The sequence below is a fragment of the Labrus mixtus genome, chromosome 14 (assembly GCF_963584025.1).
Source record: "Labrus mixtus chromosome 14, fLabMix1.1, whole genome shotgun sequence".
NCBI classification, from domain to species: Eukaryota; Metazoa; Chordata; class Actinopteri; order Labriformes; family Labridae; genus Labrus; species Labrus mixtus.
The window spans coordinates 20,897,374-20,920,838 of record NC_083625.1 but is presented as its reverse complement, the minus strand read 5'-3'; the positions used below and the strand labels follow the sequence as shown (position 1 = coordinate 20,920,838).

At 40.0% G+C, this 23,465-nt stretch overlaps 2 protein-coding genes across 3 annotated transcripts in view; one reads left to right on the top strand and one right to left on the bottom strand.

Annotated features, from left to right (window-relative positions):
• Positions 1-4,154, top strand: part of hlcs (holocarboxylase synthetase (biotin-(proprionyl-CoA-carboxylase (ATP-hydrolysing)) ligase)) — a 32,043-nt gene extending 27,889 nt beyond the window's left edge. For both annotated transcript variants that reach the window (XM_061055737.1, XM_061055736.1), the window contains 4 exons: positions 303-463; positions 1,532-1,646; positions 2,409-2,622; positions 3,330-4,154. In XM_061055737.1, the coding sequence (XP_060911720.1) occupies positions 303-463; positions 1,532-1,646; positions 2,409-2,622; positions 3,330-3,501 (662 nt within the window). In that variant the 3' untranslated portion in view covers positions 3,502-4,154. The remainder of the gene's footprint in view (positions 1-302; positions 464-1,531; positions 1,647-2,408; positions 2,623-3,329) is intronic.
• A 3,004-nt stretch (positions 4,155-7,158) lies between these two features.
• On the bottom strand, positions 7,159-23,080 carry sim2 (SIM bHLH transcription factor 2). Its single transcript, XM_061055738.1, has 11 exons — positions 22,847-23,080; positions 16,405-16,487; positions 15,417-15,506; positions 15,086-15,194; positions 13,622-13,707; positions 13,038-13,237; positions 12,820-12,926; positions 10,915-11,062; positions 10,669-10,822; positions 9,066-9,378; positions 7,159-8,540 (listed from the first exon to the last, which is right to left on the bottom strand). Exons 1-11 carry the CDS (start codon positions 23,019-23,021, stop codon positions 7,864-7,866), a joined length of 2,142 nt encoding a protein of 713 aa, XP_060911721.1. The 5' UTR covers positions 23,022-23,080; the 3' UTR covers positions 7,159-7,863.
• Between the last annotated feature and the right edge of the window lie 385 nt (positions 23,081-23,465).

Below are 23,465 nucleotides of genomic sequence, written 5' to 3'. Positions count from 1 at the left end.
TGTGCTATTTAGAAAGTTGCTGAACTCATTCCTCTCCTCAGCTTCAGGCTGTCACAGTAATAACATACCTCAATGTTTTCATAAATAATGTTCTCGTTATTCATTGTTGTTGTTTTTCAACTGCACAAGTGACTGACTTGTAAACATATCTGTTCAAAGTTTGCACCAGAACTTCGGACTAGGTCTGGAGTCACCTTAATAATCTGTTTGCACCTTGCTTCCCTGGTTTTGTTTTATATGATCTGTTATTACAAACTGGTTTCCCCTCTTATATTAATAGATTCTTGCTTTGTTTTCTGCAGGACGAGGCAGGAATGCCTGGCTAAGCCCTTTGGGGTGTGCCATGTTCACTCTGAGTGTCCAGGTAGACCTGAGCTCAAGACTCGGACAGAGGATCCCCTTCCTCCAGCACCTGGCTGCTCTGGCTGTGGTGGAGGCTGTTCGCACACTTCCTGGATATGAGGTAACAGCCAGCCCCACTTCATCTTGTGTACCAGTTTATATCAGGCCCTGATTTGGCCTTGAATTAACATCCATCCATGGCGGTCGTATAACATGTGGACAGCACACACGTACGGGCCCTCACACTTGGCATAAACGATGCATCGCTAGTGACCATTTGGGATTGGTTCTCACTTTCCCGTTTCAAATGCAAATCTATAGAGACCCTCATTTTAGACCTCAAAAAACATTCAATGATGACAACAAACTGTGATGCAGACTTAGCCAAGAGAGGTGCAATTATACACACACACACACACACACACACACACACTGCATGAGCAGCAGAACAGAGTGCATTGTAAGTGACAGAAGTGATGATGTGGTATAAAACTTTTTTATGATTTTATGAAAACTATGTCTACACAGCATACTGGAGTCAGTTTAAGGTGGGGTAAAAAAAACAGACAAAATGATTGGGGTCATTTAGACATTGAATTGACATGAATCATTTTATCTTTACTGCACTGCGTTGTTATAAACTACACTCGCAGATCACTGTATGATCTATACCATCTCTCTCTCTCCTTTCTAATCAGTATGCTGTCGTACTTACTGAATAAATACAGAAACTTTATATCTGTGATTCTGTGCACACTAAATGCATGAAGTACATCTTCATGTGTTGGAATGACATGAGACATTTTAAAGCAACGATTTTGCCGAGGCATAGCAGAGAAATATTAAATCCGTTCATGTAAGAAAGGAAGGTGGTCTCTAGGCTACGCTACGTGATTGTTGCTGTGGATACAGGTGGGGGGGGGGGGGAGTGGGCGGTCCTTAATGTGGCACATGAGCGTTTACACTGATAAATCAATGTGGACAAAGGCATCCCAGACCATCTCCATATGCGCTCTGAGCTATCGGATCTCAATTTGTCGTCAGGAGAGAATTAGGATGTGTTCACAGCAAGCATTAACAGACTGATACTGGTGCGTTCAATTTGTTAATAAATAGAACTGTGACAGAGAATGATGCTGCGTGTGTTTTATTAGTGTGCATCGTGTTAACAGCTGATCATGTTTGTCAGGACATCGACTTGAGGGTGAAGTGGCCCAATGACATCTACTACAGTGACCTGATGAAGCTGGGGGGTGTCCTGGTGACGTCCACCGTGATTGGCTCCACCTTTCATCTGCTCGTAGGTAAATATACACAAGCCTTTTTGATCAGAGGTTTCTTTTTGATATGGTAAATGTTACAATGTGTTTACAGCCTGGTTTTAAAAAACGATATAGGTCTGAATAGCTTATGGCTTTATCGGCCCACACTGTAACGCTCGCTAACACTAGCCAACTAGACTGTTCCTAGGTTCAAGAGAACCACTGTTAGCTGTACCCTTCATCCAACCCACCTCTTTCCCCCCTCAGCCCTCCTCTCATTAGCTGAATTTGTTCGACCTTACAGCCTCGTCATTGGCTGAAACTTTTAACTCTTAATAAGTGGACTCTATCTCACAAATCCTTTAACGGCCTCATATAGAATAACACCGTTCAGTTGAAATCCGCTTCAGCTTTTAAAGTATATGTATTTTTTTTGTATTCATGTTTCTGATGTGCCTTCATGAACTCTGAGGACCCTGAGAGTCCAGACTTACTGATCTGAGGACGGTCACTGATTATTTTCATACCTTCATATTTCAGTTAGAGCATGAAGAAAGAAAGGTTCTACTGAATGTCCTTGCCTCTGTAACTTTGCTAATTGTTTCTTAGTGCTGTGTTCATGATGGATTCATGTTGGGACTTTGTAGATAATAAAACAATGAGTAAGGTATTTTACCTGCTCTTTTGTAAAGTGTCTTGAGGCGTTATACAAATAAAGACTGATTGATTAACTAATGATTTCAGCGTGTCCTTGCTAGGTCTCTGAGCAGCCAAAAATGAATGTGTCTCTTGTTGTCTCTGCAGGCTGCGGGTTCAACGTGACCAACAGTAACCCCACGGTGTGCATCAACGATCTGATCCAGCGTTACAACAGTGAGCACGGCAGCAGCCTGCAGCCGCTCAGCTGTCCCCAGCTCATCGCCCGCTCCGTCACGTCCCTGGAGAGCCTCATCAGCAGCTTCCAGGAAGGGGGGCCAGATGCCGTGCTGCCCACATACTACAGGAGGTGGATCCACAGGTGAGCACCTTAAAGACCCCCCCCCCCCCCCCCCCCCCTCCCCTGTTCTTTTTATCAGGATCAACAACAGAACAGTGAATAGTCGGCTGTTTGGCCCACAGCCTAGGTGATTAAAAAACAACACTTACACATGAAGAGGGCATCAAGAGCAACATCAGCAGAGAGAAGTGACTACTGCTTTGACCACAAAATCAACTCAAAGTCAAAGTTTGTCTCAGGATTTAAGGCGGGCTCCAAGGCTGGCTAAGCTAAATCACATACACACCCATTCCAAAATGCAGAAATCATCAAATTTACAGCCCAGTCAAAAGCCCCCCTCAGCACATCCTTTTTTGCCGGTTGACCAAAAGTTAGGTTGAGATAGTATTTCCTTTTTTTTTTAAAGATTTATTTTTGGGCCTTTTAATGGAGCGATAGGACAGTGGATAGAGTTTTAAATCAGGGAGAGAGAGAGAGAGTGGGGAATGACATGCGGGAAAGGAGCCACAGGCTGCATTTGAACCTGGGCCCGTGACATCACTGCGACCATGTCCCTCATTTATAGTTCTTGGTCATAACACATACATGTATAAATCAAATAAAAGAATGTATTTTACAGTTAGTATAATATTTCCCCCAAAACGTTTCATGCGATTGTTTTTCATATTTGATCTTTCCGATCGTCTCCTGGAGCCCACGTTCACCTCCTCTCTGTGCTCTGTCCTCAGCGGGACTAAGATACGTCTGTGGAGCGAAGATGGGCTGGAGGCGGACGTAGTGGGGCTGGACCAGAATGGATTCCTGCAGGTGCACAGCAGGGAGCAAGGCCTGGTCTCTGTGGAGCCTGATGGGAACTCCTTCGACATGCTGAGGAACCTGGTGGTCATGAAGCAGCGTTAGGACCAAAACTGACTCTTTTAGTTTATGTCAATACACATGTTAGCGGTTTACAGTGAAGAGAAGTGGCTGCATACAGAGATATCTTCCTCAGTGATGTCTCTGCACATAGCATCACTATGTTGGGACCACAAATTAGAAACTTTATCTAACAGCCTGTAACTGTAAAACAGTCAACCTGATGTGACATGAGAACTGAGCTCCCTGCAGCTCTTTATGTTTCAGCAAAATAAATATTTACCAAGAAACATGTCATTCACTTCTTTAAACTTCAATACCCTACGTTTAAGGAGCATGTCCAGACTTGACTGAGGTGGCCCTAACTTGAACTTGGTCAGTGACTTCTGAAGGAGTGGCATGAAGTACTGTATGTGTGTACACACACTCACAAAAATGAATAGCATCTATTTACCCTTTCTGTTGGCACTATTCATCATGACCACTGTAACTACAAACATTGTGATGCTTAATCATGTGTATGTTTTGTTTTTTTTTACTTATAAAGTAACACAGCAGAGGGGCAACAAAAAGATGTTTGTTCAAAGTCACCATTTAAAGTTCTATCGAAGGCAAATGTTCTGTCATACAAAGACACTTCCAGTTTCACTCTGCAAACTACTACATCAGTATTCAACATTAAACAGACTCAATCCAAACTATGTTATCATCTTTGTAGATCTAGAAATGGTATGGAATATATTTTGGTAAGGTACTATGGTATGGTTTAGCATGGTAACTGTCACAGAGCGTCAGATATGTTGCTGTGCAATAACCCTGTAACACAACACTCACTGGACAAATACTTTAACGTGTACGGTAAGTATAATTATCCTCTTTTTTGCAATTACTGTGAAAAGCATCTACCTCGTACATTAACTCGTATTTTTATTTCACTCCTCACCACTGAAATATTGTCTTATGTAGGCTTTAACATATTTGTTGACTGTTTATTATTTAATGGTAATGTTTGAACATAGAACATTTTACAGGGTTACATGTATTGTATGTGTAAACATACCTGGTCAATAAAGCTGATTCTGGTATGGTAACTTATTGGTATCATTTGGTATATGGTAGAAATCCAGTAAGTGTTGGATTGGATTAAATGAGAGGTCAGAGGTTATAAAGCCCTGACTGAGAGGATCTGCATGTTTCCACTGATCATCTCAAAGAGGTTGTGTATCTTGTGAAGAGGACTGTAGTTTCCTTTAGAATCATTTTTAAGTCTCCTGGTGAACTGCACAAAAAGTGGAGAGGAATCCAAATCAAACAGATCAAACCCATGTACAAGAAACAAATCATTTGAATGTTTCAAAAACTGAAAAAATGGGTGATTCATTACATTTCTGTTCTGACCTATAATAATATAACGGGTCCAGGTAGGGTCTGTTTGGACCAGCTGGAGGCTAGCTGGTCCAAACAGTGGCTATAAATCAACATGTGTATGGATTTATAACCTTAATTTCTTTCACTTACTAACCTTACTGAACTTACAGCCCACACTATGAAACATTACATTATTTGTATCATAAAAAAAAATCACTTTACATTTCAACTGATACAACGGGAGACGACTTTGGTTTAGTCATTTTATTTGTGTTGTTTTTTGGCACGTTACAGATTTTACAGACACTTTGGTATCAAGCTGCTTGATGATGTGGTACTGTAATACAAACCTTACTTCATAAAGTAGAAGGTTTTAAAAGTGCAGGTAAAGGACATAGCTGAGCTCAAAGTTTGCAAAAAAAAAAAGAGGAACAAAGTGCGGATGTTCTGATTTAAAAACTGATATGGAAAGCTAGGTGATTGGTTTCTGAATATGTGTTTCATTAGATCCTGATTGGCAGGTTGGAAACTCTGCCAGCAGTCGATGAATGTCTGAGAGAGTTTGAATGCTGACATGTAGTGTAAAGTGCTTTTAGTGGTTGGAAGTCTTAGCGGTCTGTTAACCATTTATTCAAAATATCTTAAAAAAAAACTGAGTGTGTCTAAAGCTTTGCAAATGTCCTTCAAGTGTAAAAACCACAGCAGGTTCAGTAGGTGACATTTGGCCACATTTTCATAGCCCAATATGATAAACTAATGTTTTACTTTAAACTAAACGTAATTGTATTTTCCACCTAAGTTAGGTTTCCACCAGTCAACTCAATCAGGAGTTTGATGTACTGATCTGTTCAGTCTTTAGAGTCCTGTGTATCCAATACACTTCCCAATCTGTTGGACCCTATTCTGTAAGTGTGTATTCCTCATAAGTGACTGAAGTTACATGTTCTTGAATAAATAGCCCATTAAAAGAAGTAAATCACCCTTAGATTTTCCTCTATAAATTAAAGGGATTTCCTCGCAAAAGCTGATGCAGTGCTGTAGATGCTTGTGATGCTCATTCTCTGCTCCTGCTCTGTTATCATAAAAACAGTCATAGCGCACAGTGTTTGTGGTTGACTGGTTGTGTTGCAATGCTTTGTCTGCTTAGCAACATGCAGGGATGAACGTAAACTTCCTCCTTCAGCTACTGCTGCTTGCCACCCAAACAAGGCTCTAAGAAACTATTTATACATCATCTGTGGTCAGTACAAAGCATCTTCTTCACCAACACTCCTACAGTCTGTCTCCTCGTAGCAGCGTATGGTAACTGGGGATTTGAAACCACTGTTTGAATGAGTAGAGCTGTAATGGACCCCAGAGATGTCCTAGCAGTATCCCGCTGCATTGTGGGCAAACCTTGTGAGGTTCTTATCCCATATTTGCAACCTGGGATAGGTACAGGCAGAGTCAAGCAGACGGGACCATCTTTAGGCCCAAACCAATCAAACCAGATGGACATCAAGAACCCCTCATGCCCATAGAAATCTATCTGTAGGATTGAAGATGGTTGGATGGTCTCCCAATCACACGGTAACCATTCCCTTACACAAGTCCCTTGCTCCACCATCCTCAGGCCCTGTAGTGATGTGGAATGGTGAAAGGTACAGGACAAGGGTGTGAGAAGTGCTGAGCAAAACCATGCACAAAGTTGGCATTTGAGTGATGGGTGTTAAGTTTGTGGGATGGAGCATCCATTTCATTTGAGCAGCCCATCCCTGTTCCTTGAAAAGGTGTTCCTAAACGTCCCTGCTCCTTAACAGTCTGGGCAGTCAATTGTAACAGGAGGAACATCCCTCAATGCAGTTTAAAGACCAACTTTCACCTGCATGCCATTTCAAGGAATTTCCAAACAGTCAGGTCCCATCACAGAACAACGCGTGTGGTCCATTTTCTTTAAGAACAATCACAAATAGAATCCCTTTAAGTGGGATACACAATCTGTTACGAGCTCATTCACCAGCTACTGAATTAACCACATGCAGGGACAGACTGTTTAGCATCAGCGTTTGCCAGCCACTCACAACCCTCTTAACCAAATAGGGTAACTTCTGGTTCCAGAAAACCAACATGGGTGTCTTTCATTGGCTTCAAAAAATAATTTTACAGATATTTAGACAATTAGACAATATTTTATTTTTATTTTAATGGTCCATGTCCAAGACTGGCAAACTCTGCAAGCATCAATATGCAAAGGACTGCACTATTTATAGAGTCCATGCAGGATGCTCTGAATGCAAGTCCTAACTACCTATCAACCTCCCGCGCCCCACAGCTTTCAATTTTATGGGCCATATCCTCTTTCTTGATATCACTTTTTCTAAGAACAATTTTTTATCCTTTGGGTGCCTACACAGGAAGGATGCCTGTTCAGCACTTTTGAGAGAACCATCAGTTTACAGATGACCGCTGGTCGTCACTTTGAAACATACTGTTCAGTTCTTAACACTGCTGAGACCCACATTTACTGAAATGTTTTTAGTGTTTTCCTGGTAATGGTAAATGGACCTGAGCTTGTATAGCGCTTTTCTAGACTTCTGACTACTCAAAGCGCTTTTACACTGCATGTCACACCTACTCATTCACACACTGATGGTTGGGTCGCTTTGTAGTATCATCCATCAGAAGTAATTAATCCCATTCATACACCGCCACCGAAGCAACTAATCTGATGTTTTCTGACCCACATACAAACAACCAAAGCGTAAAAAGCATTACTTTCTATGAAAATGTACATTTAGACTAATACAAATGCTAATGGTAAATCCTGGGACTGAAATCATTGCTAATGTTTTGGCCATTTTTGGGTTTGAGTTTAATTATAATAAAAAGACAAGGTGCATTGCATATATTATATAAGAGCTTACAGCTTAGACGTCCATATCTCCTGCAAGAGCACAAACTAAAAGAGAGGAGACACAGCCTTTGGAGGACTTAGAGCCTGAGAGTCTCCTGAGCTCCCATCCTGGATCACACCAGAGTCTCCTGAGCTTCTGCAATTGGTCACCTTTCATTCGTGATGATTACAGATGTTCCAATGTAGTGTGGGATTTCTCTGTGGCTCTCAGGAGATGAGCTGGGGCTGTAAGAGGCTGTCTCTTTGCCTTGGACACTGTGGCTAAGTGTGGTGAAATGGGGGTCAATATTGGAGCCATGTTTACCAAAGATTTTACTAAAGTTCAAAGTATCTTGGGCTGGAAGACCAACCAATCTTCTTGTTCTCATCCTCCTATCTTCCTCGGCAGACTGTAGGTTCTTGGCGGACACACACAGTTGAGGGCCGTCAGCTTGTGGAAGATATCCTCTGGTTGGATGGCTGTTGGGAGCTTCCATCATACACAGCCTCCTCCTCTGCTCCATGGCCATGTGCATAGGCAGAGGCTGGCTCATGTTGTGCTCGCCTTTACTATGCACCAGGCTGCTGAGCATAGGACAGGCGATGACCCCGTCACCTGCAAGTCCCTTAGCACTGTTGGTATTTTGTTGGGTGTCCTTGTTTGAAGGTTTACTGTCCTTAAGGGGATGAGGATGTATAAAAACCTCGGACAGCTCAGTGTGTACAAGAGCATAGTGTTCATAGGGTTCCTCCTTTAACCTCCTGGTAGGGTGCAGGTTTGTGCTGATGACACAATCAGAGTAGATCTCATCAGGATGCCTTCGATCAGGTGCCAGCCCCAGGCCTGAGGAGGGAAAAATAATCACCAGATTATTTTACTCCAGAACTTTCAAAGTACCGGGCATATATATTTTCTGTCATATTTAAAGAAACAACAAACAAAACATGCTTCTTTTAGGGGAAACATCAAACAACCCGCTAGCTTACATACAAGAGTTTGAACATTTAACCATCACCTCGTGCGGTCATATCAACTTGGAGCTGAATTCAGGAACCCCCAAATTAGTCAAATCACCTGTCCATGCTTCAACTGATTATTTTATAACATGAGATGGGCCAACCGTTATTTGTAATTTAGCTTTTGAATAATGATATAATGATATAATAAAAGGTCATTAGTACCATTACATAACAAGTGTCACAACCTTTGTGTAGTGAAATTATCAACACTGTTGCACATATAAAATGCATTTTTCTGGAGGGTTGTGTTAGGTAAAAGTAAGATAACATTCTGAAAACGGATCTAGAACATACGGGTTTTTTTTAATGAAGTTTAGTCATTTTGACTTAAAGGTTGTTGGATGGGTACCGGTGTATTTGTTGGGTCCTGGCGGGCTGAAGTTCCAGCCAACAGGCGCTCTGTTCAGGGAGCCAATGATCTGTTGACACGACTGAGAGGAGGGACCTGAGCCGGGGATCTGGCTCTGATCATCTGGACGTCGGGGTTTGTAGGTGTAATGAAGGTTCCGATTCTGAGCGCTGCAGGACACCTGGCCTACTTCTGGGCTCAAGCTAGAGCGCTTCTCCCTACAGGGGCTCACTTGGTACTGGGGTCTTTCCTTCCACAGTCCCCTCTGTAGGGAGCAGGCTGGGTGGTCTGGCTGGAAGATGCTAGTAGCCTGCTGCAAACACACAAAAGCACAGAGTGAGTTATACCTGAGGAAACACCTGTGGGGATGCCCACTTGATAGACCTGTTGAGTCTCACTGACCATCTAGTTTCACATTTGGGATGTAGGGGCCATGATCTGAAACAGCACTGTAACAGAGCTGTGCCGTCACTACCCCCTTTGTACTTAACATTGAATTGACAACCATGAAATACTGGTGACAAGGGGTGAAAGTAGGCCAACACAGTCAGGTTAAAGTCCTGACTTAAACAGACAATATTCAAAGGAGAAGAACAGACTTCTCCAATCTCTGCCATCGCCTTAAACAATCATGTATTCTCATGAATGTCTAAAAGTTTACTTCTGTAAAATATATGTTCGTCAATATACCATTTTTGTGTTTTGTGGGCAGAGCCCAACTGTTAGCAGAAGGTAGCTAGTGGTTGGCCAATTCAGAAAATGATGGACCATCTCTGGAAGCCTTCTGCAACTATTTCAATTATATTTGTTTTGCAGCAGAAGATAAAGATGTCTTACAATGACAAGTTAACCTTTGATGATGGGGGGGGGGTTTCCTCAAAAGTTACAGTGTATACATCTCTGTATACCATTTCTAGTATACCTTCTATACTAAAGAAAGACTCAAAGCATACAAACATAGTGACACATACAATTTTGCACTTAACGGTCATGTCAAGGTCATTGAATACCAAGACTTTTCTGATATTTCTTGTGTATTAAGGACCAGCGTATTGCCTAGCCAGCGGAAAGGACATGAAAACAAATAGGGCTTTCATAAACAAGTCACTGACTGACGACGAACTGCCACCCATATGGCTGGGATAGAATTTAATCCTTGTAAATTATTTGATTCATTGTTTAATGTATGTTAGAATAATGTCAGTCACCATAAGTATATCTTCTCTGTTTTTCTCTCTTCTTATCTCAGCTGTTTTTCTACCACCATTATGTGATCGCAACTGCTATGAAGTTATCATGACGTCTATCCCAAATATGTCTTTTGTGTTTTTAAAAACTCTTTATCATGTGAAATGTGCTTTCTGACAAGTTTGTGTTAAATTGAATGCTTTTTGAGAAAAGTTGGATTTTTTTCTGAAACGCTTTGGTGAAATGAATACAGGTAAATGAGGTTTGTGAAATGGTGTGTTTAAAAACAGTTGTGTGTAAAATACTGGGGGTTTTTTTATGTGTAGTGATGCCTCTAAATAAGTTGTGTTTGAAAAGTGTAAACATTCAGCTTTGTGTTTTCAAATTGATCTCAGTTAGCCGGCTGATGTCCTACCTCAGGATAGGGAGCGGCTCTCAGTCTAGTCTTCATCCTGACTGCTTTGGGTCTGTGCTGCTTGTGGAGGTCCAGAGAGGAAGTGAGACTAAGACCAGGTTTGATCGCTCGACTCTGGTCTACAGATAACTGCAGCTCCTTGGATTCAACGTCTCTGAGCGTCAAAGAGGAGGTGAAAATTAAGTATCTTTGTGCTTGTGTCAAAACGTTGAAATGGAGAACTACAGGGTGAGGGAGTGTACTCACGTGAGGACGTAGTTCACACTGACGATACAGTGAGGTCTCGAGGAACGGCTGTTATGGACGATGGTGGCGTAGCTCTGCACCCACACCCAGCCTCCATGCTTTGATAACATGCGGTAGTACTTAGTTGTGACCTGACCCTTCACTAGTACTGCAGAAGAAAAAACAAAGATCAGGATTCGAGAGAGAAACATGGTAGCTCTGACGTCAGCACCTCATAATCATAAAGGAAGAACACATCTATGAATTATAGAACAATGCTAGCATTTATGTGGAGACTTCAAAACCCACAGAATGAGTCCAGTTTTCTCAACATTTAGTTCACTTTGTGCTGGCTCTTTTTCAGCTGAATGATCCACTTTGTTCAGACCACCCTGTTCCACTATGTTTGGATTAATCACAGTTGTGTCCAGACTGATATCAGAGAGTCACCTTGTAATGGGAATTTTGCAAATGAAATGACAATTACAAGTGGTTAAAATGAAAATCTAATCAGAGTCCTGCAGATGTGTCTGAGTCCACACACTGGTTTGCTTGGTTCAGATTTCAAAATTAATTTTTCAGCTAGCTCTCTGAAAAACCTCATGAAGTTCTGCACCACGACCTAACAGGATGGAGGTTTGAAGGAGAGCTGGTGAATCCATGCATCCACCTTGTAGAGTGTTAAAAGCAATTTACATATAACAACTACAATGTAAGCACAATAACTTATAGAGATAGGTTGTTTGGATACACAAATGTTATGTGATCACATAACAGTGCAGTGTGTACTTAAACCTGATCTGAAAAATACATCTGATATGTCTGCAGCCTGAATAAAGTATTAAATAAAAGAGGTATAAAAGCTCTATATAATAATAAGGACTGTCAGCATTAACTAGTTAATTAATGAAGGTCTGAAATGAATGCATACATTCTTTTAAAGCCCATGCTATTTTGTCCCTTTAGGTGCACCATTGATACAGTAAGCCTCTGCAGTGTCTCCCTATAGTCACAGTGATTGAAAATAACATCACTGCTGCATCTTTGAATGTTTCTTTCACGTAAAAAAAAATCTCCCAGACAGCTCAGTTAATGAGTGTAAAGTAAATCCACCTTGTGATATCAAACATTTCACTTTCCTTTTAGCTGTTTTCATTTAGTTCTGATCCTTAAAGGGTTCCTTTCTCCGTTAAGTTTAATGTCTTAACCTTCGACCCACCAGAAGGTCCTAATTATATTTCAAATTAAGCAGGGTTAAACTCAAACACTAAGTAAAGTACTCTCAGCTTAATACAGTAAAACAAATTAAAGCCTAACCATTTTTATTCTTAAAAGCGAAAAAAATAGAATTTCAAACACTGGATAAAAAAATTCAATAATCCGCGACTAACTATTGAAATTTGCCGTTAATTGCATTTAAAACATTGTAACTTTGACAGTAAATAAAGACAAGACAAGACAATAAATAAATATGGTATAGCCACTCTATACATTATAATGAATAAAGTGATATAGCCCATTCACATTAATAAATAAATGTGGTAAAGCCGCTCTATATAATACTAAATAAATCTGGTATAGCCACTCTATAAAATAATAAATTCATGTGGATGAGCTGCGTTATATAATAATTCATCAACATAGTATAGCCGCTCTATGCAATAGTGAATAAAGGTTTTATATATATATATATATATATAATTATTACATGTGGTGTAGTCGCTTCATATGATAATAAAATGTGGTATAGCTGCTCTATATAATAATAATAAACCATAATACATTTCAGCCGCAAGAATAACTATGTAAAAACTACACAAGTTTTGATGTTATCGTGATGACATCACCATCTCAGTATATAATCCACAGATCCATGTGCACCCTCGTCCCAGTCCGAGGTGGACACGGAGGATTTGGAGGACTCACATAAATGGTGAGCGAATCGAAGCTGGAAAACGTCACAGCCATGGACGTGGTGGTACAGAGTCTTCTCTATCAGGTCCTGAGGCTCGTATCCTGTCAGCTCTGTCACTCTGAAAGAATTCATATTTAATTCAGCAGTTTCATATATCGTACATCTTTTAAGATTCTTGTCAAAGTGTTAAAAGCCAGGGTCGGTTTGTAATCACACAAGTGTCTCCTACCTTGTGTCTAAGAAAATGAGTTTAAAGTCCAGGCTGGCCCTGAACATGAACATGTTGCTGTGGAGTTTGATCTCTGTGATCCCACTGGGGGGCAGGGAGTGACCCACTGCCACCAAGCCCACAGTCTGATAACAGGATTCATACAGAGTCATGTCCATCATGAACTGACGCACTTTCAGGTAGCCGCTGCAGTGGATCACCTGAAAACAACAGGGGGAAAACTTTATGTTTAACAGGGTCAGAAAAACAAGAGTCAGGTATTTTTTAAACAAAAAGCACCAAAATATTTTAAAAAAACACAGTTTATTTTGTGACATGGGTAGAAGGAAAACACAGAATGGCGACTGATAATTGTTTAAGACTGAAGTAGATGGTTAACAGGAAGAAGGTCCAATAGTAAGTATCTTAAAGAGGCATAACTGTAGCTCAACTTAACTGAGCATGTAAGTGTACTGACAGTGTGAGAAAGATTCATGTTTGACTTCATACAGAACAGAGTCACTTTCAGACCGCTGAGGGACCACATAGTCAAGAAGTGTGTGTGTGTGTGTGTGTGTGTGTGTGTTGGAAGAACAGACACTTACCTTATACCCCCCACATGTTAGTCCTGCATTTCTTTTGGCTAGAACACACTTCATCCTCAAGAAGAAGGAGCGCTCCACTTCATACTCTGTCGCACAAAAACAAATCACACAGTCAGAACTCACATGTAAGAGTACACTGGGTTTTATAGTAAAGTACAGCATAGTTATACCTATAATTAGTCTCTATAGAGACCCTGATGATCACTTCAATAAAGGTACCCCATGTCCCACCTCCCTCAGCTACTGTTGCTGCAGGGTGCTGCAGTGTCTCTTGGAGTCCATTAAGGTAAGGACAACAGTTTGTGATGGAAGCAAATATTCACCATGTTTACTTCTGTGAAGCGTCTCTAAGTCTGACACAAAGAGGAGGAGGCTTCTCTGTGTAGAAAGAAAAGGATCTCCAGACCATAAGTGAGTGCTGCTGTTGAGTTCCTCCTCTTCATGATCTGTAATCAATGCTCTCTTAAAGCACAGAAACACAGTGCGGTGCAAATAACTCATGTAAATGGTGGAATCACATTTCTTTGTTTGTTGATCAAACCCAACACCTTTAACACAGTCAGGGTGAGAACAGTACAGAGGGACAGCACTATCACTGAGCTGGAGACCCCATCTGACCCCCACCTTGAGTGAGGTGAGCGGTATAGAGCTGTGGTCAGACTGTTGTGATGGCGAGAGTGAAAAGGAGCAGAGCTTCAGAGAGAAAACTGGCCTTTTGAAAACTAGTCTTTTGTGCAGCACCAAGGCAGAAACTGACCAGATGTATATTAAAAATACAATTTCAATGACAGGATACATCAACCTTACATTACATTGAGATTTGACATAGTTTCAGTGACATCACACGGTTTTTTTTTTAAGCATAGTTTGAAGCCCATCAAAGGCGGTCTCCATGTTGGAAATGCTGAATCACGCCAACTTTAGGTCAGGTCTTCTTGGTTTTAAAAAATGATTTTGGTCTATTTTTTGTGAACATGTTTATTTCTACTGTTAAATTGGCATTTTAACACAGGTGTGTATGTGACTTCCAGGGCTTTTGCAGCCAGCCTCAAGTGGAGAAATGCAGTTTTTTGCACTTTCACATTGGCTCCATTTTTCAACATCGGAGGTTGCTGATTGGTTATACTGTACATTACTGCTGTTTGCTACATTATACTTGCTTTAACCCAAGCTTAAATAATTATAATTAAATCTTTTTCTATAGTGTTTAATGTCACTTTCGTTCTCAGACAGCCAAAAAGTGAATAATATAAAGACAAAACTGAAATCATCACTGTAAACATATCACACTGACTATTATCATTAAAACAGCTACACATATTATGGCTTATTTTGAATGGTTACAACAAAGACTGCCTTTATCGGTGGATTTGTCCTGTACACTCGTCATGTGAATACTAGCAGGTCATGTGACAAATAATGGCAAAGGTGTGTGAGAGCCAGAAGACTGAGGATGCACCGTACCTGTGGAAAAGTGATGGTGCTGCGGCTGACACACACCCAGCACTGCTGTCATCTCATCATGGTCGGAGGGGTGGATGTACTCAAATATACTGTTTCCTGTCAGCTCCACCTGCACACACACACACACACACACACACACACACACACACACACACACACAAAGCTGTTCACAAAGACCTGCTGCACCACTAACATCAACAGTGCAGAAGCAGACACATAAACATGCTGAATCCTTCAGAGAGATCTGGTTCTGTTCAATCCCACATAAACATTAATAACAGTTTACCTGTTCTCAGGTACATAAACGATGATGCCAGAGAGGGGCTCTTACCTGGGAAAGGCCCAGGTGGACCGATGCGGTCTCAGAGATGTACATGATTTTTCCATCAGAGGAGACAACAAACACAAAGCCATCCAGAGTCTGAGGAGCAGAGGAATCACTGTTTAACATGGTTAGTGATGTGGTTATCTTCATTTTACACTGATGACACCTGTTAAACTCAGCTTCTATGAAAGTGTTAGGAAATTCAGAGGACATGTAGATGTCTTCCTGTACCTGAGGAACATTTTGAAAGCTCCACTGTCAGACCCAAATCCAGATTTTACTCCAAGCAAAGGTTGAGTTTGATTTTGGGTTTTTTTGAGAGATCTTCACTGAAAAATCTCTGAGATTTTGATGTTGCTATTCATAGACTTGAGACATCACCTTAATACTGATATTTATTCATGAAGGTGTGGATTAGTTATGTTCAGGATAAGAGAACAACATGTGAAAATCTCGGCCCACTGAAAAATCAGATGTCTTAATAAAGGAGTAAAGTGAGCTGATTTAGAGCGGAGGAGGGGAAGAGACAGACAATTTTACAAATGAAATATATTAATGAGTTATTTTTATTTTTTTATCTTTGTATTACTTGAGCACTATGATGAGCACTATTGTAAGCTTTGCATTTTTATTTTGCACATTTAATATTTTTATATCACTTTTTTTCTCTTTTGCTACTTAACTTATTTCTTCCCCAACCCTCCACATAACTAGCATTCCAAAAATACACCTGCCTTCTTCATCCTTCTTCTATTTGCAACTGAGATCGGCTCTGAAGGATAGTTGGGTCCAATTATAGAGCCCTCTTATACCACACACACTTCTTGAAATTCTAGACAGCAAACACCTGCCAAGTTATGTTACTCTTCTTGTGTGTCATTGTGTGACTTTGTCGCTTTAAATCATCTTTGTAATGTTGTCAGACAATTTGAGTAACAATCGGATCATCATCCTGTCACTGATAAAACAAAAAATGTCATTTGAATGGACTGACTTGCAGCAGGTGAGAGCCCAGATCTTTAGCCACGCTGTCCAGAGGACTAAAGAGAGATGACTGACCCCAACCATCACCGAGACCTAAAGAGAGAGACACACACACATATTTCAGAACAAAAATCGATGGTCAATGATCTCAGAGAGAAGGTGAGAAGGGCTTTCAATTCCATAAACAATCCCATTAGAATCAGGCTCAATATTGTCATATTGATAATTGGACCCATCTTACTATGTGGTAGTGAAGGGTGAGAAATGTTGCAAATCAGGATTTTGAAAAATGGGACAAACACCTAATAGAAACCCTGAAGATTTTGCAGGGTCATCATTAGAGTCCACAGACACATCCCCAACAAGAGCTGAGGCCAATTTCCACCTAAAACCAGTGACCCCAGCTCATACCATTAAAAAGCTCTGCATTAAGAGGAGAACATAGAGAAGAGTCCCCTAAGCCAGCTGATCCTAAGGCTCAGTTCGTCTAACAGCACCAGGCCTCATGGCAGCCCTCACACCATCTGGACCAATCATAATATAAAGAAAGAGAAAGATGACTATGTTAACTATAGGGCAGGACAAACTACAGTGTCATTTGGCTCTAAACAGACAGGACACTGTAGCAGATTATCTGACCATGTTGACTGATGAGAAACTGAGAAAGACATTTACAATGTACGGTGTCAGCTCTGTCCACACAGACAGGTGGAGACAGAGACACAGTTCCTGCTTCGCAGCAGATATGAAAACATTAGAGGAGAGTTTTTCACAAAAAACCTGACCAAACTAAATGCAGTAGGCACTTGAATAAAACAGAGCCAGCAGCATAGATGCAGCAGAATATGTCTGATTCTGTCAAAGAGAGCCTACTGTTTGCAGATGACCTATCTCAAACCAGGGAAGGGCTACAGCAGCACCTCAATTTTCTGCACAGTTTCTTCAAGACCTGGGCCCTGACAGTAAATCTAACCAAAACTAAAAATTATGATATTATTTAAATCTAACAGCCTCCAACACCACAAAATCAAATTCTTACTGTTGGAACGGTTGATACAGTTGAAATTGAACACACAAAGAACAACATATACTCGGCCTTAACATTAGCACCACAGATAACTTTAACAAAGCTGTGAACAAGGGCTTTTTATGCCATCAGAATGGACATTGACCACTGATTGACCATCACATCCTATTACAGAGACTAAAACAATTACAATCAAATTTAACCATGGAGTTCCACAAGGTTCAATGCTTGGACCAATTCTCTTCATCTGCTTCCTCTAGGTAATAGTATGAGGAAACATTCAACAATGCTATTTGTTCAAGATATGTCCCAAATAAAAAAATTAAAGTACAGCCTATTTTCACCTTCGTAATATCTCTACAATCAGGCATAACCTGTTGCTAAACGATGCAGAAAAATTAGTTCATGCATTACAATTAGTCTCTAAAGACTCTTCAACTAGTCCAAAACACTGTAGCTCATGAACTGACTAGAACTTGAAATAGGGACACAATATTCTCCATTATTGACAAAGGCTAACATGATTCATCACATATTATCAGTAATATAGCTAGTTTTTTTTGTTTTTTTTTAAATGTAAATCACTTGACAGCATCAGTTTTATCCATGAATGTATTTCATGAAGGCTGGATGAAGCAGACTTTCTCCAATTTAACAGAGAAATTATATAATTGTCTTTGGGCCACAGTTAAGAAGCACAGTGTACTCTCTCTCTTAAAGCTAAAAGTCTATCAACAAATCTGGGTGTTATCCTGGACCCACTTAGAGTCAGAGGAATAATGTCAAAGATAGAAAGGCTCATATGCTGATCAAGCAACTTCAGCGTATTTAAAATGCAGTTGCAAGTGTCCACACAAATACTAAGAAATATGACCACATTACACCAGTTCTAAAATCTGTTTATGTAGCTGCATGTGTAAGACTCTTAGTGGCCTAGTGCCCAAGTATTTTCATCTTCAGCTAAAGAGAGATTGAGACGTGAGGAGAGAGAGGGGTGGAGCTGCTTTGAGGCCCAGAGTCAAACCTGCAGACTGTAGCCTCTGAATACAGAGAACTTGCTCCACTGAGCACTGACTCTGGCTGTACAGGTCCATCAATAGAGCTTTATGATCCTTCATACAAACTGTTTGTTACACACACTGCCGCACACTTTTCAACACACAAACTGTCACACAAAAAAAGACAATCATCCGCTCAGAATCTCTCCACACAAACTGTTCAAACATATTTAACACATTTCACTATTTTTAAGCATTAGTTTTTTTCCATATCTTCAACATACATTTTCTTCACTTTTCTGAGCTCCTCCCTATCAAAATTATTATTATTAACTTAAACTTTGTATTTTTTTGTATTATCCCGAAGCAAATAAGATCTGCAGCATGCATCAAGATACAACAGATAATCAGAAGAAATCATCAGATTTACAGACATAGAGAAAATCCTCAGCTCAAGTGAAAAACGTAAGTCAAGAAAGTGCTGTAGAGTAGGTCAAATAAATAGTTAGAATGAATCATCAAGCTAAAATAGATGAAGAAGAGAAGAATAAATAATAAACAAATAATAAAAAATTACAATTTAAAATTGTGATAAAAAAAAACCTGTCTATATACATACAAATCTAAGAAACAGCAAATTAAGCTTTCCAATGGCATCAGGAATAAAAAAGAGGCTGTGGCATGTTTAGTTTTGGTTTGAGGCTTTCTGTAACGACGGCCAGAAGGAAGGAGCTCAAACTCAACAAATAGACGGTGGTCAGGACAGTTTACTGCCTTACTGACAGGCTTACTACAGATCTCTTACAATTCTACAATTCATTTAGAAGACGCTTTTATTTTATCCTAACAGCAGAGAGTTAGGACAACATAAGGAAGGAACTAGAGCAGGAAACAAGCAGCTTTAACTGCGAGGAGACACTGGTGCTGACAGGCAGTGCAGAGGCAGAGCAGCTGAGCTTGCTACACCGATCACCTTGCTTGCACTTTTTTTTTTCAATTTGTGAACATTTTCAATAAAAAAAGATTTAATGAGATTGAAACATCTAAAATTTTTGGAAAACAGGAAATGCCAGATTAAACAGTAAAAAACGAACATATGGTTAAAAAAAAAAGTTTAAATAATAAAAAGATACAAATAATTGACTCCCATCATAAATCATATTCATTAAATATGAGTTTTAAACACATGTTAGTTATGTGGAACTAAGGTTTTACTCCTGATTATTTTAGAATATATAATAAATGAATGATCTGATGTCTCAGACTCACAGTGACATCATTTCATCCTTCAGATTCCACTTTTAATGTTTAATTTCATTTATATTAATTTCTAGACTTGTGACAGTAGAACAGATCTCATCTCATATTAAGAAAACATAAATAAATAAATAAACACACAGGTAATTGTATTTAATAACACAAGAGGTAACAGTGAACCGCTATGCTTTAGTTAAGCTTAGATCATTTTATATTGTATCCTCCCTGAAGATGAGGATGTTTAAAATATAACGCCCCCCTCTGTGTGATCAATGAATGAATACATGAATTATAACAAGTTGATCAAATAGAATCATACAAATTGAGAAGGTCAGCCTAAGAGTCTCAAGGTGCATCCCAAGGATCCAGATCCACATAAGACCATGAGACATTTGTATTAAGAAATTACAATCCAATAACTCTTACACTTCAGGATATTCATGCAAAATGTCCAGTGGTACATCACGATTAAGCCTGGGAAGTTTGTTTTTGTGAAAGCATGTGAAACAATAAAACTGATGTCTGCTCACAACTGTCAATTTAAAAATTATAATAATAATAATAACTTTATTTTATTTGTTTGCCTCATTTTGAAAAAAACTTCTGCTGCCCCCCACTTTCTCTCTCTATCTCTCCCTCACACACACACACACACACACACACACACACACACACACACACACACACACACACACACACACACACACACACACACAAACAATACAATACTCATAAACATGCTGCTCTCTGTGTTTCATCTGAGTGAGTCCAGAAAAGCTCTCGTGCAGCAGCCCATCTTAATATAAATGTGACAGCAGGCCTATTTTAAGATTGTAAATATCTGCACTTTTCAGAAGTATTTTTTTGTTTTTGTTTTAGTGATATTCAGTTTGTTTGGGGGGATTCCGTGTGTTGTACCTTCTGTCTTTTGTGACTTTCATATTTCTATCACTCTAACACTGGTGCATTAGATTTTCTTCATGTTTCAGAGGCCCCTTTTTTCGTGTTTAGGTGTGAAACAAATAAATTGAAGTGAACTAATGAGGACCTGACAAGTTGATTTGAGACCAATTTAGGGATGTAGCACCCCTTAGGTAGGACAATAACCAGGGCACGTGCCCCACCAGATGGTGACAGGTAAAGGTGCTGATAACTAACCATTATGGTGATGATGATGATGATGATGATGAAAGCACTGCTACAAATTACATTTTAGTTATTAGGGTTATCTGAAGAATATAAGTCAAGTTAAGGGGTTTTCTCTGACTTTCAGACTGATAAAGAAATCGTATCTGTATTTGAATATCGCTGTTTCAAAATTCAGAAAATCAAAAAACAATTGCCCATTGTCAAACTGTTAGAATCCGGTTACTTGTTATTATCGTTCATTAAAATCTCACAGGAACATTTTTCTAGTCGTTCAGTGAAATGGGAGGTTTAGTGGAAGGACTGAACATTTGGGTCTTTTGAGGCTGAGCCCCCCTAAATCACTCACTGAGCGTCCCGCACTGCGCTGTCTAACTTTAAGGGATAAATTACCAACCGGGGTTAACGCTGGGAGTTTTCACGGGGATTATAACGGGAGAAGGCCTACAACATAGGCTGAATAACAGTTTAAACGGTGTATGACAGTCTGGATTCTTCAAACACACCGTACATGTTCATTAGCGCTGATTAACGACGCAGACCTGCATGCAGCAGCCTTTAGCACGGGACAGCTCGGGTTCACGGTGGATTCTCCCGACTCTCCGTCTCCCCGGGTGGCCTGCCGTCTCAGTGTCGGTGCTGATGAGTGCTGAAGGGAAGGAAGGAGTGTGTTTTGCTGCCCTCTGAGTGTGTGTTCACACTAATTAACTCATTATGATGATGATGATGAATGAGTGAGGAGTTTAGAGCAGACAGCAGCTTTTATCACTGTTATACTGACTGACACGTCACAGAGCACTGACACAATATCGTATTCATATTATTATTATTATTATGTGAAAAACATTGTATTTTTTCCATTTTTTTTTTTTCAAATTCCATTTGATTTCAACCATTTATTGAAATGAAGCCTGGGTTTTCATTGTGTTAGACTCTAAAATAAAGCGTTGATAAGTTATTATAGGCTATGATGTTTTTATAATTGTAAATTTAAAAAGTTGAATGGCAAATAAATTCGCCTGTTTATTTTGTTGTTGTTGTTTTTTTTTTACCTCCCCCAAAAAAATCCGGTTTTAGAGTAGGGTAGCCTAATGCTCATGCTTCTGTCACTTTTAATGTAGCTTAATGTTATTTAACCATTAAATAGACATTTGTTATCAACATTAATTAGAAAGTCAGTAAATCAAACAGACACACACACACACACACACACACACACACACACACACACACACACACAAACAGACCTACAGTGTCAAGCTCATTTTTCTCTCTCAACGAAGCAGCTTCAGGCGGTCACATTTTTGCTTGTAGGAAAACCTATAGGCTATAGTCTACATTTTATTTCTCGTAGTTTTCCATATAGCTCATATATTAAGTTATGACCGCAATAGCCTCGGCTACAGCCCTGTGTCATATTAACCCTATTTTATTGTCTTGATGTCGGTTAAATATTTTTATAGGCTCTGTCTGTTTTTTGTTTTGTTTTGTTTTTTTACTCATAGGCCTATATCAAACTATAATAGACCTATAGGCTATTGGATATTATTATAATGGAGTAACTCTGTTATAACCATCAGAAAACACCGCACAAATCTCTAGATTTAGAAGTTGTTGTTCTTTCTGCTCCTCATAGTAGGCTAATAAACTTTTCTGTTGTGAAATGAACCCTGCACTAAAATGCATTGAATAAGTCACTTTATTATCCTCATTAACAAACAGAATAGGCTAATATTAAAAGGTTAATAGCCTAATTAGACTTATCAGTAGGCTACAGCCTTAAAACCAAACAATAACTATTAAAGCATAATAATAATAAGTATTATTATTATTATTATTATTATTATTATTATTATAGGCTAATAATAATAATAATAGCCTAATAATGATTTAAAAAAGGCCCAGTAGACTTCACATTTCTAAGTGAAGGCTACAGGTTTTTCCCCTCATGGTAAAGACTTCAATAGTCCTCTTAATAGTGTAATGTTCTCTAAACATGATTTAAGAAGTGACCCCCTGCTCACCGTCGGGGAACACGGCTCTCATCCGGAGGTAGCTGCTTGTCAGGCGGATGATGGAGGCCTTGTCCAGCTGGGAGGTGATGGCGGCCGGCAGAGGCAGCAGCTTGGCCAGCTCGTAAAACTCTCCGTTCTCCTTCTCCCTCCGAGTCTTTGCTGCGTTTTTACATTTCTCCTTCATTTCTGGAAGTTTCTTCACAAAGATTCCAGCGGGAACTAAAGTCTGCGCCGGGTTGCTTCATCCGCTCGCGGAGCAAAAAAAAGTCATATAGGCTCTTAAGGAAACATAAACTATAATATCCCGTTAAAGTTTGAAACGAGGAGCAGATAAATCCTTCAATCAGAGAAGACTGCACGCGTTCATCCCGTCAGCAGCCCCGCAAACACAGCGCTTAAACACCCGCAAACACAGCGCTCAAACACCCGCAAACACAGCGCTCAAACACCCGCAGACACAGCGCCCAAACACCCGCAAACACAGCGCTCAAACACCCGCAAACACAGCGCTCAAACACCCGCAGACACAGCGCCCAAACACCCGCAAACACAGCGCTCAAACACCCGCAAACACAGCGCTCAAACACCCGCAAACACAGCGCCCAAACACCCGCAAACACAGCGCTCA